This window comes from Vanessa cardui, chromosome Z (genome assembly GCF_905220365.1).
Source record: "Vanessa cardui chromosome Z, ilVanCard2.1, whole genome shotgun sequence".
NCBI classification, from domain to species: Eukaryota; Metazoa; Arthropoda; class Insecta; order Lepidoptera; family Nymphalidae; genus Vanessa; species Vanessa cardui.
The window spans coordinates 15,996,726-16,011,362 of record NC_061154.1 but is presented as its reverse complement, the minus strand read 5'-3'; the positions used below and the strand labels follow the sequence as shown (position 1 = coordinate 16,011,362).

Below are 14,637 nucleotides of genomic sequence, written 5' to 3'. Positions count from 1 at the left end.
ATTTATTTCATTTTAGTACAAATTGTGTCATAATACGATAAGCGTAATTACGCTATCGTGCTCCGTGAAGTAAAATAAATTAAAGTCAAGTTAAGACTGCGTCTTCGTCCGTGTACATTTTAACCAAGGATACCCAATTCGTAATTCTCGTGGGAATTCTTTCTTTTATTTTTTTAATTTAAAATGTTCAATTTATTTCAGACAACGGCTGCTTTTGTAATGAATCCAGCGGCAAAAAAGTTAAAGATATCCAACTCTTAAGATACGTCCAATGAGAATTAATTTTTTTATAAAATAATTTATAGACAGACATAGCAATATTTCACTTCAATAAACTATATGGAATAGTAGATGTATCTTATTTATGATCGATTTGTAATATCGAACCACGGCTATTTCAAATCCTCGTATAGATACTCTTATCTGATAACGAAGATCACATTGATAGGATATATTTTTTTAACGAAGTGATAATTTTAATGTCTTCAATGTAAATGTAGTATGAATCGTCATAAAGTTATAAAAACGGTCAACATCAGTCACGTTGCGTTAAGGAGTTATCGCAATGTTTACGTTGATTTGCGTGGAATGTCAGAACCACAGTGAAACATACAAAGAGGAGCGGAAACCGAACTAAATATAACTCTATGGGTGTCGAGTCGAAACTCTAAACTATTCCGAGGATTATTTACGAGCTCGTCCAGCGGCCGCGGCCAGCGCCGGCCAGGGGAGATATCTATTGTAACACGGCCAAAGCTAACTGGAGGAATCGTTGCGGCAGAGCCGAAATGCCGATAAATAGATCGAGTGGAAATAGAACGGTTCCGACCATGCCCGCAAGAGAATTATCGCATCTTTCTCTGCTCTTCCGAAGTTTGATGACTACCTACAAAAACTATGCCATCCGAAAATCTAAGGTCACCGGGTATCGATCCGCGACAGCTGGAGACCGCACCGGTCGCACCACGGCGCCGAATCGCTTCGTCTCCGCAGCCTCATTTATCATCGGGTTCATCACTAAACCGTTCGATTCGGAACATCATATTCGGTATAAACTGAACTAAACTAGATCTCTAAGGAGCCAGTGATCGTTGATCGCCATGACATACCAAGTAGATATACCTAATCCCCTTAACTTCGGGTATAAGCTCAGCGGGTCGATCGAACCCGCGACGTATACACTGCGGCAAAACGAAACGGCTGTGCGAAATTAACGTGAGGTCCAAGTCGAAGCGGGAAGCGGCAGCGAGTGCAGTGACCCACTGCCCCGCTGCGGCGATGACAGTGGCGCGCGAGAGACGATCGCATCGAGCACGCGGCGGGGCGCGAGCGCGTGATGCGCGCTCAGCGCCAGCGCGCTCACGGCTTCAGGCCCGACCCCTACGCTCGTACACGCGGAAAGCACTCACCGTTTCCGTTTATGAGGGGGTAGTCGTCGTCGTGTCGGCCGATGTACGTCTTCAGCGGGGTGTCCGTGAGGGAGGGCGACGACCTGTCCCTGTCGCTCATAATAGTCACTTATAACACCGACTGCAGGTTCGATAACAACACCGAGACGGGGAGACGCCGGCCCCGCACACACTCCACGAGCGACCTCCGGCCCGCGGCTCGCGCGGCGAATAAATAATTGAATTCAGCGCCGCACTCGGCTCGCTAGCTGCCGCACCGCGCGCCTCGGCCTCCCGCTCCCGCCGCGCAATCAATCCGTCGCCACTGCGCCGCCGACGCTCGCGACATCTTGGCCGCACCCCTGGCGACTGCGTTCTGCCGCTAGATGGCCCGAAACAATTATTTTATATTATTTTAACTTTTTCATAGATCTTTAAAGCCTTTTCTTGTTGTTTTATGTACTTCATACACTTTAACATGTTACTTAATTTACTTTGTACAGAAATAAATTTCTTTTTTTAATCAAAATGAATGTAATACTCGTGAGTCGTGACCTACTAGAAGAGATATATTATATGTGTTGCAAATTATTAACATTATTATAATATTTGAAAAAATACATACATACTCGTTATATATATATATATATATGTACTTATATACATATCGATTAATGTTTTAAAAAAATCAAACAATATAAAAAATGCAGCTAACGTTTTTATTTTAATTAGATGAAATTAATTATCTCAAAAAGATAAATTTAAAAATTAAATAATTTAATACACGATCTATCATTAATAACTAAATAATCCCAATCACATGTTTCTGTGACAAACGAATGTTGTAACAAGCGCCATCTTTCATTCACCTCGCTTAAAACGTTAAGCCCGTAAGTAGAGCAACGTAAAGTTCCCGTTTGAAATGAAGAAAATGATCAGTTAGTGCAAGTGGGTATTTACACGCTAACTTTAACTTTCGTAGAGGAACTTTGAGCACGTATTTAACTATTTAACAAGTAGTTTAATGGAGAATACATTCAAACAAATAACGTGAAAACTTAGTTATCTCATTTTAACATTACAAAAAGATTAAAAACGTAATATCAATACAAAATGCTTGTATATAAAATAAAAAATGTGTTTTTATCAATATGTTTTGAAACAACAATCTATGAACTCACACGACACTGCACAATCTATATTAACCAGAAACCAACACTCTACATAAACAAAACTATTTGTATTTTTCATTAAAGAAGGGTTGTTTATTTTAATGAGATAAATTAATAAAATAAAATGTCCATAACTGTATAATATATTTTATAACATATACTGTATAGCGGTATATATAAATCATATTCGCGTTATTTGCATGACGCTATCCTATATGTCCCTATGGCTGTGAAACCTGGGCCCTGACGAAACAACATAAGGGACAAACTGGAGAAATGTCAAAAAAGCATGGAAAGGAGCATGCTAGGTATAAAATTAAAAGATAAAGAAGGAAGTGCAAATATAAGGCGTAAAACTAAACTAACGGACATACTTTCAAGAATCGATCAACTTAAATGGAGATGGACTGGACATATGCTTCGCTACAAAATAGAAAAATGGAGCAAACAAGTGACAGTTTGGTACCCAAGAGATGGAGTTGTAAGAAGGTGGGATGATGAACTAAAATTGATCCTAGGACCCTTTGGGATCAGAGTAGCAGCAGACAGGCAGCAGTGGAAAGAACTGGACAGAGAGGAGAACAGGAGGCATTTGCCGTAAGGCATACCGAAATAAGAGACATTATTTAGTAGAAAAAAACCTTACTTTTAACTTAATTCCTGTGTAAACTTTTGTAAAGTGTAAGTTTCGGAAATAAAAGGCTCTATTATTATTACTATTATTATTATTATCCTATATATCCCTACAACCACTCCCTACTCACTCATACGTATATACTAGCTGCGCGACGTCGCGTGCGTTTGAACTTAACAAAAAAATATTAGTGTAGCCTAAGTGACTCTTTATAACATACTGATAGTGAAAGTCCCTTCAAAATTGGTCCAGCCGTTCCAGAGATTAACCGGGACATTTAGACAGACAAACAAAAATATGTAAAAAAAGCAATTTTGATATATGTACCGTGTATACATACAGACACTCCAATTTTATTATATGTATAGAAGATTATATAAGTATTTCGTTTCTATGTATTATTAGTTATCAACCCTGGCTTGGTTTGGCCGTAATATGTTAAGCAAAATTAAAATACCCTTTGTTCATCCTCAAAGTTTCAAGCTTGCTTCATAGCAAGTTTCATCAAATTGGGTTCATTGATTTAGCTATGATACATTATCTCATAAACACACAGACAAACCGGATTACTTTCGCCATTATAATATTAGTACAGATCATAATTAAGACAAAATAATTATTTTATAATTGTATGTTTTATAAATCTATGTTTTTGTTTATTTTCATCCTTATTTACGTAAATTTATTATTTATTTTCAAAAATCATTAATTTGGATGAAATCATTAAATTGTACAAGGCAAGATTATCTTGACGCTCATGTTTGTTTACTTATACTTCAATACCAAATTTCATCAAAATCGATTCAGCTTTGGAAGGAGCAGCAAACCGAGCTAGTTTCGCATTTAAAATATTAGTATGAATTGACTGCCACCGATCATACTAAAATATTATGATCCCTCGTTCTAAAAAGTATATGTCACCTATAACTTTATATGTATTAAGAAAATAACAACAACAACAACAACAACAGCCTTTAAATTCCCACTGCTGGGCTAAAGGCCTCCTCTCCCTTTGAGGAGAAGGTTTGGAACATAATCCACCATGCTGTTCCAATACGGTTTGGTGGAATACACATGTGAATTTCTATGAAATTTGTCACATGTAGGTTTCCTCACGATGTTTTCCTTCACCGCTGAGCACGAGATGAATTATAAAGACAAATTAAGCACATGAACCAGCGGTGCTTGCCTGGGTTCGAACCCGCAATCATCGGTTAAGATGCACGCGTTCTAACCACTGGGCCATCTCGACTCGAACTAAGAAAATAAATCATAAATTAATTCAGAATAACAATCAAAATGTCCATAATATATGAAACTATTTATTAAAGTGATCACGATAACAATCATCATATGTTTAAATCTTGTTGATTTGTTTCGTATGAAGTTCGTCCACTCGTCATCGAAGGCCGGAATCACTGCATTGGGGGGGAACGTCGCTGGAAGGGCGTCTGAGAGGGGGGAGGAGACCTCTTTCCTTTGTCGATGTCCTAAAAGAGCCTTCAGTTCTCTTTCAGCCACACTTGCGACCGTAATTACTTCTGTAAAATAAATAACTCATTTTTTAAATTAAATACAACTCATCAAGATATTTTATTTTCAATTTAATACTAAGAGAAAAAAGAACAAACATTAAAAACATTTAGCAATCTAGTTTTATATAGTATAAAAAAAAAGTAATATTAAAGTGTGGCAACATTAAAAAAAAACATTATAGTCATTGTAAGCCTTCCTCTTTTGTCCAACGTCATTGACCAGCTTCAAAAAAAGCGAAATTATAAAGATATAAAAGAAATTACAAGTCCTACTTGAACGTAGAGATAATTAGGTCGTCGTTTGTCAACCACATACATCGAACCTTTTGGGCCTCTTAAATTTTTTTTATGACACTTTTTGTCTCCCTTAAGGAGTAGTACATCCACCTCGTATGTTGTGGTGGCATGTATCTCTCTTATTCTGTTCTGCCGTTCTCTACTCATATGGAAACTGCATATATATATATATGTTCTTCATTACCATATTTTATAATAATAATATAAATATATTAATTACTAGTGTCCGCCCGTGACACCGAACAGGTGTGAGGCTAGGGATAAAAAGTACCCTACGTGCCAGACTATAAACTATCGTAGTGCCAAATTTCATTCATATTCATTCAGTAGTTCGGGCGGTATAACTCTCGCATTTATAATTATGAAAAATTCGATTATGTCGATATCGATGTATTACATCAATAAGCTGACTGATTCTTTATTGGCAAACGTAATTACATCTAGGAATATTCGGTCGTCGTCCGGCGAATCGTAATTGGTACTCTGATTTGAATAACTTTGAGAGCCCTCAAAGCTGACATTCCCTTAAAGAAAGCCAAATCATTTCCATTTCAACTCTTGTTACGACAAGTGTATCCAAATATATTCACGACATGTTCAATAATCATTTCGACGTTATTTTAAAATCGTTAATCTACTGAGATTAAAATTAAGATGATTCAACTCATTATTTAGTCAGTTATGTTTTTTCACTATCTGCATAACATAACATAACAGTAAAGTTTAAACGGTGAGCTATCATTAAAATGAAAACTAATTCTGAATATCAATTACAAAGGATTTAATATTAAAGTGTACTGAATGCAATCCGACAAACATGACTGACTATCTGTTCGAAATAATTTCACAAATTAAATGAACTCGCAACGTAAAATGATATTAAAGCATTAATAAGCGATATGAACATCTAAAAATTATTTTATTACGAATTTCATCACTATTTAGTCGTGAATGTACTTTGATATATTAATGTTGATAATATATAAACATAGATTTAAGGCGTACTTTAAAAGGTTCTCATATAAAATACATCTTTGACTTTTAAATTCGACTTATAAAATATTTTATTCGAGTCATAAAATATTTTATATTTATGTTTATCTTTCGACCAGAGCGGACTGGAATCCCGTATACGATACTCTGACGATACTCCTTTTCTGACGGTAATGTAGTCGGCAATATCTAAAAACTAGTACTATTTTGGGTATGTAACTGATGGAATTATTTGTCTGCTAAGGTGTCTTGGCGTTTAAGTTATCACTCTTCATACCCAAATTAAAATGTTTGGCTTCAGAAATGCTCATTTGTTCATGCGATGTCTTCAGGTCAGTTTTATCTTCACAAGTAAAAAGCACTAAATTGCTTCTTTTTACATCCCGGAAAATGTTTGTAACTGTGATCCTAGCGGCCTCGTATACGTATACTATCAAATAGTTCTGAAAAATCACTTCCTTCCTGTAGCCTCTGAAATATGGATGGCATGTCCATACAAACGTAATTGTGGCTAATTTTTAACCTTCCAACAAAAAATCTTTGAGGCAGAAGCGTTTCTGATATAGATAGCAAGCAGTATGCATTATCTTGTAAATCTATTTCTCGATATGCATTAAGCAAACTGTTAAAATATTAGGTCGAACAGTTCAGAATATAAAAGTTAACAATTAACATTATTACTTAGGTTCATTATGTATTGTATAATAGTAATTGATAAGATGCCGGTGCTGAAATTGCGGATGCATCTAAGTATTTTTATACCTAGATTGCAATTGCAACAAATATATTCATATTGGAATGATTATATTTAACAAAATTAAGAAATTTCTGTCCAATGCTGTTCATATTTCCGTTTCCATGTTTACGCAAATAAGTTTTATAATCAGCACACACTCTGATTTAATATTAACTAATTTAGAACTAGATTTTTTCCTCGTGAGCAAATACACATAGTTCGGTTGGAAAATTTAGGTCGGAATTTATTATAGTTTTGGAAATCATCTCTTGATCTTACTTAGCCCACAATTTCCAGAAAAATAGTATCAACCACTACGTTCAAAAGGTTCTCCCTCTTTAGCTAGATGTGTTTTGCTTAAAGCAGGTGAACATAACAAAGACGTATGCTGTCATAACTTCACAATTCCAGGACCCATAAACTAAGTTTTACATTTCTACTTGTTGCATTACAGTAAAAACATTACACGACTTATCAGTTAGATCAACCGCCAATAAATTATATTTAGGTAATTTAGGTAAAATTTAAAACTTTAAATTTTTTATAATTAATAACTCTAATTAATTTCCTTAATTGTTACTATTTTGGTACAGTATATTAATCTGCTACTAATAGCCCTTATATCGCGATCACGATAAAGTTCTTTTTATATATTTGTAGACTATATTTTACTATAAATTTATTTTAATTATGCCTAGTAAAATATGTCCTAAGTAATTACAGTTACTACTGTTTATATTCTGAGTAGGAAAACATACTTGTGCACAATTAACACGTTTTATGTGAATCAACAATATTTATTTAAACAAGATCTTTACTAATTGAACAGATAATTACACTTAGCAAGATTATTTTAAGATCGGGAGACAAGTGATGTACATCGCCATTGTTCAGTAGAGACACGTCGATATAATCACAGACCATTTCGTCCCAATTATCAATCAGATCTTCGATTCTCCTTGCTCCAGAAACCAATTTGCGACGCATTAAAGTCTTTGCACGAGCGATCCTTTCAGGTGAGTCGTCAAAAACTGCACGGGCGCGAAATAGTACATCTTTCTTCGGATGTTCAACCATCACCATTGTATTCATCTGTTGCGTCACCAGCATAAGAACCGGAGGCTTCGTTGTCCGCGTTACATTTCCTAAGTTATCCTTTCTTTGGGCCTTTTTGAGGATGGACAGCCTTGACTTCTCCGCTAAAGATAAAACCGTTGAACTCATCGAGATAGGAGATTCTGGTGATGCTATTGCTTGCGACGTTATCTCGACTAACTTTCGCCTTGCTATTGAGTCGGTCGGTATTGCTTCGGTTACAACCGCACTCTCGACTTTTTCAGGAATGTTAGCACGTCGGTAACTTAAATCTTGGAATTGGCGAGTACTCGGTGGCTCCGTGATGGTTGTTGATGCTGAGCACACACAAACTTACAATTACCTAACCGTTTCTGAAGTATGGCGAAGTTTTTTTTCTCGATTATAAAACACCAAGCACGAACAATTTTTAGAAGAAAACATCTCAATAAATTGTAGTAAGTTTTTTTTAAAAAATAATATGAGAATTAAAGTCCTATGCAACGATATTAAAAATAAATAATAAAATAGATGTTATTTACCTTTAGTCTGGCGAAAGATGCCTGGTAACTTATTTTTTATAATATTGACTCTTTTCATATCATAATACTCGTCATATTCTTGTAAGTTATTTTTGTTGTTTTTCATCAAACCAGGAAAAGGTCCACGAGGCCGTTCCATCGTCGTTTGTAGACGTTTCATTTTATCATAATCATTATCTGAAGGATCCTCTTCGTTTTCCATCGATCTGAGAAAATCTGGTGGTTCATCTCTTTCCAAAATTTCACGATTTATTGTTCTGTCACGTGGTTTCCTTCTAACTATTCTCCTTGTCGTCTGTCTAAAATTGAAATTCGTTAAATCTATTCTATTATCAGTTTTCGATCGATACTTATCTATTTTATGTTCATTTTTAATATCTGAGTCCTCAATTTCATCGTTGCGATTTCGATGATATTTAAAGATTCGCCTGTCATTTTCTTTGTGTAAATCTTTGATACGGGTCCGATGTTTAGAGAAACGATGGTTCGGTTTAAACTTGGGAACAGTATCGAGGTCACTGTCATCGATTTCAATTTTATCACGGGGTTCTTTTAATGGCCTTTTCCTCTTTTTACTCATCTTTTGCCATAGCTGATCTTCGTCTGTAGTCCCGATTTTGTCTGTAATTGGTTTAAAACTTAATTATGTCGTTATTATCTTTATATTAGCTCTAAGATCTAAGCTGTTGAAAATACACTAACCTTGAGGTTCTTCTTCATACTTATAATCAAACGAAGCGGCTGCATCAGGCGAGCGGTCTGAATATTCATCCGATAAAGGTGCCGGTTCTTTGTTTTCATATTCTATGTTGTAATGCGGCATCCGAACCCCCGAGTAATCACCATAGCGGGAGGCTTCCAACGCAACCACATACGCTAACAGGACTACTAAATGCTTTGTCATTATTACCGCATTTACTTTGTAATCGTACGGTTCCGTGAAATACTTGAAATTCGCAACATAATTATAATAGATATGTGACTACAAATTTGACATTTAAACTTTGATCATAAATAAATATGTCAAATATACTTTGAATATTTTAAAAACTTATTGATTACGGCTTATTTATTTGTGTCATGATTGTAACCTATTTTGAAAAACAATAAAAATTATACGCCATGTTAAAAAAAAATATAAACTTTACGTATAAATACTGGCTGAATAAAATAATAAAAAAGATCTTAAAAAAATAAATAATTTGATATGTTTCGGATTTGTCATACAAAACATATTAATGAAAATGATTTTTTGTTGATTTTATACAATTATTATAGTATAAAATGAAACCCTTTCTATTTATTACAATGAAGTGATTTAACCGTTATGGTTGATAATAATAAAAATAAAAAAGAGGAGGAATGCAACGATGAAGCTCTAGCTAAATGGTCGTGTCCTCCTATAAGGAACGTAACGCATCCCTTGGTGAGTACATATTCTTATACTAATGAAAAAAAAAAAAAAAATAAATAAAGTCATATAATTTGACTTATTCGTATTTAATTTACGAGTCCACTGTACTCGAACGCTACTAATTGAGAAAAGACCTTCCACTATATATTTGTGCACTATTTCATTTCGTCTTATTTATTAATCGTTAAATTTATTTCTTATTAGCGCTATTACGAGTTTTCGCCGGAAGAAATCAAAGCACTCGAAGAATGTGACAAAGAGAGTTTCTACCAGCGCTGCATACCATTCAGTTCTGTTTTTGCTGCCATCACTTATGCTGGTGTCAAAAATGGTAAGTTTCTATAAGTATTAGCAGATATGCAGTATAAACTTCATAGAAGTAAGAATAGGAAATTTGTTACTTGTTTATTTATTTCTTAATTTATAATTTGGTTATGTGACATTCTATCCTCTTTCTTACTTCTGTGAATGTTTGTTCTAGGTATCCTGAGAAGAAATCCGCATTTTGGTGCCGCACCAAAAGTTATGTTTGCAGCTTTCATTGGTTATTCCTTCGGCCGTTTATCATATATGTCTCAATGTGACTTAAAGCTTCGCCATCTACCCGGTGATAGTCATCTTGGAAAAATTATGCGACAGTATTATTTAGAGAATAATCCATCTAATAATTCCAAATAGTTTTGATTCATTTTCATTTTATTACTTATCACACTACAACTTGATATGATGTAATTTTATTTAATTCCTGAATAAAGAAACATTACAAAACAATTCAAGTTTAGTTTATTCTGACTAAACGCAATAATGTTATATTGTCTTTGTTTTGCTTGCTAGTAGAACGTATTTTTTTTTTCTATATAAATTAATTTATCATTTATCATATTTTTCAAGTCAATTAAAATGTAATCTTGTAAAGGGTTACTAGTAACTTTTTCTCTGGAAATAATACACCGCGAAAGACAAAAGCAGGATTTCGACAAGCATAACATTGTGTAAAATCACCATCTTAGTGTACTATTTTTATACATATACTATATTTATAAGGGATTTGACCGCTATCATTGCCCCACATTTTGAAAGAGGTGTTACTAACCTAATATGGTCTGGAATTGATTAGAAAAAAGGAAAATATCTAAAGTTCTGACGTAGAATATTTTTTTTAATTGTGGTATAATGGTTCGAACAAATTAATTTTTTAATTTATTTAAAATTGATTTATTTTAAATCAGTTGTTGTTTGTCTGCAATAATTTCAAAGATATTTTTATCTTGGCAACATTATTGCCGTATCAATTTCCAATGTCAAAATTCTGTCAAATGTCAGATAACATTTATTTTTATCAATTGTCATTTCTTCCGAAATCATATTTTGGGATAATCATATGAGCGAAAATTAAGCCGGCGTTTATTGAAATAAATATGAGTGATACAAATTTATTTGGATATGAGGATGGAACTACGACTCCTGGAGTACCGCAGGCTCCGCCGGTAAGGTTATGTCCGCGTAGTATCCCGGTAAACATATGACCTGGTTTTTAATAGTGTGGTTGTTCAGGGGCCGTACAAGTTCTCGCAGGACGAGCTACGAGTACTCCAGGAATGCAATACTGAAAGCTTCTTTCAACGTTCCTTGCCTTTGGGTACAGCATTCGGTCTAACGGCGTTTTTCGGTGTACAGAAAGGTCAGGATTAATACAAATAAATATTTCTGCAGTCTATTCATTCTGCTGCTTATGAAATACAAGAATTTAGAATTACTAGTTAAGAAAAGATTCATTGCGTATATTTAATTTCAAGTGTAACAATTATATTATTCATCCTATATTACTCATATATTTATTCAAATTTACTATTGGTACAAAATTAACTAAACTTTTACAACATACGTAAACTAGATTAATCTGCAAAAAATTCTTGCTGAATCTGCCATTACATCATTCTGGTTTATAATTTTGACAGACTAAGTGAAAGTAAACCCTTGCAGAACAAGTGATATTATAGCTTGTAAGTAGTTGGCAATTTAATACATTGATTGGACTCCATATTCTTAGTGTTGCAATCAATTCAAAAATCTATTAAATTCTTGTTATTGTTGCATCATCATAAAAGTAGGTTTTAATAACCTTTTTAATTAACATGTTATATTCATTTATTGTATTCAGGTACCTTTAAACCAAACCCTCGTTTTGGTGCCATTCCGAAAGTGACATTGGCTGTGATAGTTGGCTATTTCCTCGGCAAACTGTCTTACCAGCAAGCCTGTGCCGAGAAGCTTATGGCAATACCTAACAGCTACATTGGACAACTGTTAAGAGAAAAAAAACAAGGACGGTCAGGGTATGGAATTGGATGTGTTGTTTTTCGTAATGTTTAACATTCCCAAATATAATGTAGACTACATGCAAAGCAAACGTCATTAATATTAGCCAAAATAGCTATATTACATAGTATAATAATGTGAAAAAAAATTAGTCACTTCCTTAGTCTGACTGCCGCTGTTACATATCATTTGAAAGGACTTCTTTCCAGTAACCAGTCAACATATTATATCAGTTTTTTCAATAATGATTTAAAACTAAAATAATTGATGTCATTCCTCAGTCTATTTTTTTCCAAATTACATGATGACTTTTTGGTGAGTTAAATGGTACTTTCTGAGCTTTAGATATCAGATTAATTGTCTAATAATAGATATTATTCTTGCAGTATCAGGTATACAAACAAAGGCGAAGGCTAACTATCCATATAGTAAATGAAATTGAAAGTCATTACTATTTATTTTACAGGATAGCTCCGAAACGTGCTCCAACTATGTTTGGAGCTACATCTGACGATGTGTACTCCGACGCCGGCCCTGGCAGTTCCTTAGATCTCGATACAGATCGCCCACTCTTTAATGATGACTCGTTTAGACCAGGTTCTGATTCAGGTAAGAGATAGTTTATTATTCAATTTTGTTCGTCTTTTTTGCTTACTTCAGACAAAATTTATTTATATTAAAATATACCTTTATTACAAGTATGAGATCTGAGATACTCCGGAGGTTAGTACGCATGCATCTTAACCGATCATTCCGGGTTCAAACCCAGGCAAGCACCACTAATTCATCTCGTGCTTGGCGGTGAAAAAATACCTCGTGAGGAAACCTTTATGCGTCTAATTTCATCAAAATTCTGCCACATGTGCATTCCACCAACCCGTATTGGAACAGTGTAGTGGAACATGTTCCAAACCTTCTCCTTAGTGGGAGAGGAGCCCTTAGCCCAGCTGTGGGAAAATTTCGAGCTGTTACTTTACTTTCCTTTACAAGTATGTTAACTTGTAAATTTAAGAGTGTAAATTTATTAATTAAGACACTTATTGTTTTTACCATTGAAAATACAACTCATGAATCATTTATATATAAAATATTATGTCTTGTAATTTTCAGGTTCCACCCCTCACACAGACAGCATACCATCAAGGCCTGTCTTGTCCTATGACGAGCTTCGTCGCAAAAACCGCACCGAGTACTCAGATTCCCGTCAAGATCCATACAAGTGAGATTCATAATTATTAAAAAAACAATCTGTATTAATAATTTATACTAAAATTAAAATTTATAACCCTAAAGTGGTTGTAAATTTTAGTAATAATTTTGAGGTTAGCGTATGTGCGTCATAGCGATCCAATAAAGTAATTTTTTTTGCTTTATAAAACTAGAAGACAAAAGATTTTACTTAATATAATCAAAATGGCATTTTCAAGCTGTATAAAGCATTGTTTTTCAACAATAATAATGTCTATCGAACATAAAAGTTTAATCGTTTTTTACAACTCCAGAATGGAACCAAGCACAATACCATCAGTTAGCAGAGCTGAACCGACTCCACCTCGACCTTCCTCTACCAACAAATACGGTGATACAATGGAATAATTCCAATTTTCCTGAATTTTAAACATACAAGCGCATTGCTAGTAATGTAGTACTTTGAAGGATTTTTTAAAAACGACAGTTACATAATATGACCGGAACGATTAGTAAGTGGCTTGCGAACATTAGTGTTAAAGTTTTAAATAGAGATTGAAATGATTATGAAGTATTTCGTTTGCTAGTCGTACCATAGCCATGTTTGATTGGATGAAGTGTTATGTCATCGGTTGCCTTATTAACAGCAATAATAAAAAAAAAAATTTTTAATATGTAATTATTGCATGTTAAAATATTTATAAATGTTATATCTCTCAACTCTGGCGGCTTATCACAGCCATTTTGTGCCTTCATAATATGCAACCAATAATAGTAAAATTATCTACAATGTTTTATGTAAATATTTTCATATAGACTGATATTAAATATACAATTTTTAAGTGTACTAAGTCATTGGTCAAAATAAAACAAGAAAGCAGTATATTGATAACAATGTTTATAATCTAATGTTCTTGCATTGCTACAGCATCATTTTGTTTTTAGGTTAGAAATGTGAATGTAAGGTAATAAAGTAGATAAGGGTTTATTTTTGTTGTTTTTATTTGCTACCTAAAAGGTCCTGTAATTTTTCACTCAGCGATTATATTAGAAACTTGTTTGTATTATTATGTATTACAGACAAAAGTAAAACTGGTTTAAACTATAAAATGTTATCATATTTCTTATGTAATATTACAATCATAACAGTATGAGTTGTATGATTAAGTTGGAAATATAACCGTTAACTCTTCACGCTGACCTAAATTGATTTAGATGAAGTATGGAGATGGTCTCGAGGAAGGCTTGAGGCTACTTTTTTAATTCCTCCCTTGAGGAGGTAAAATAGACGGTGATGTTGGTGCCCTTATAAATTTTGTGCAGGAAAAGGGAGAATTTACAATTA

The 14,637-nt window shown here is 34.1% G+C and overlaps 3 protein-coding genes across 7 annotated transcripts in view; 1 reads left to right on the top strand and 2 right to left on the bottom strand.

Annotated features, from left to right (window-relative positions):
• The window catches only part of LOC124543299 (hepatic leukemia factor), a 204,104-nt gene extending 202,454 nt beyond the window's left edge, over nt 1-1,650 (bottom strand). Inside the window, exon 1 of one of the 4 annotated variants that reach the window (XM_047121471.1) lies at nt 1,410-1,650. In XM_047121471.1, the coding sequence (XP_046977427.1) occupies nt 1,410-1,509 (100 nt within the window). In that variant the 5' untranslated portion in view covers nt 1,510-1,650. The remainder of the gene's footprint in view (nt 1-1,409) is intronic. The other 3 variants (XM_047121474.1, XM_047121475.1, XM_047121473.1) reach the window with 3 other exon arrangements.
• Nucleotides 1,651-7,549: 5,899 nt separating this feature from the next.
• LOC124543298 lies at nt 7,550-9,362 on the bottom strand. Its single transcript, XM_047121466.1, has 3 exons — nt 9,074-9,362; nt 8,372-8,992; nt 7,550-8,167 (listed from the first exon to the last, which is right to left on the bottom strand). The coding sequence occupies exons 1-3, from the start codon at nt 9,273-9,275 to the stop codon at nt 7,557-7,559; spliced, it is 1,434 nt and encodes a 477-aa protein (XP_046977422.1). The 5' UTR covers nt 9,276-9,362; the 3' UTR covers nt 7,550-7,556.
• A 285-nt stretch (nt 9,363-9,647) lies between these two features.
• On the top strand, nt 9,648-14,280 carry LOC124543331 (OCIA domain-containing protein 1). Of its 2 annotated transcripts, none has more exons than XM_047121530.1 (6): nt 9,648-9,797; nt 9,990-10,116; nt 11,947-12,121; nt 12,571-12,713; nt 13,215-13,323; nt 13,607-14,280. In XM_047121530.1, the coding sequence occupies exons 1-6, from the start codon at nt 9,699-9,701 to the stop codon at nt 13,698-13,700; spliced, it is 747 nt and encodes a 248-aa protein (XP_046977486.1). In that variant the 5' UTR covers nt 9,648-9,698; the 3' UTR covers nt 13,701-14,280. The 2 variants fall into 2 exon arrangements, with proteins under 2 accessions (XP_046977486.1, XP_046977484.1); XM_047121528.1 differs by lacking the exons at nt 9,648-9,797; nt 9,990-10,116 and adding exons at nt 11,090-11,272; nt 11,340-11,466.
• The last annotated feature ends 357 nt before the right edge of the window (nt 14,281-14,637 follow it).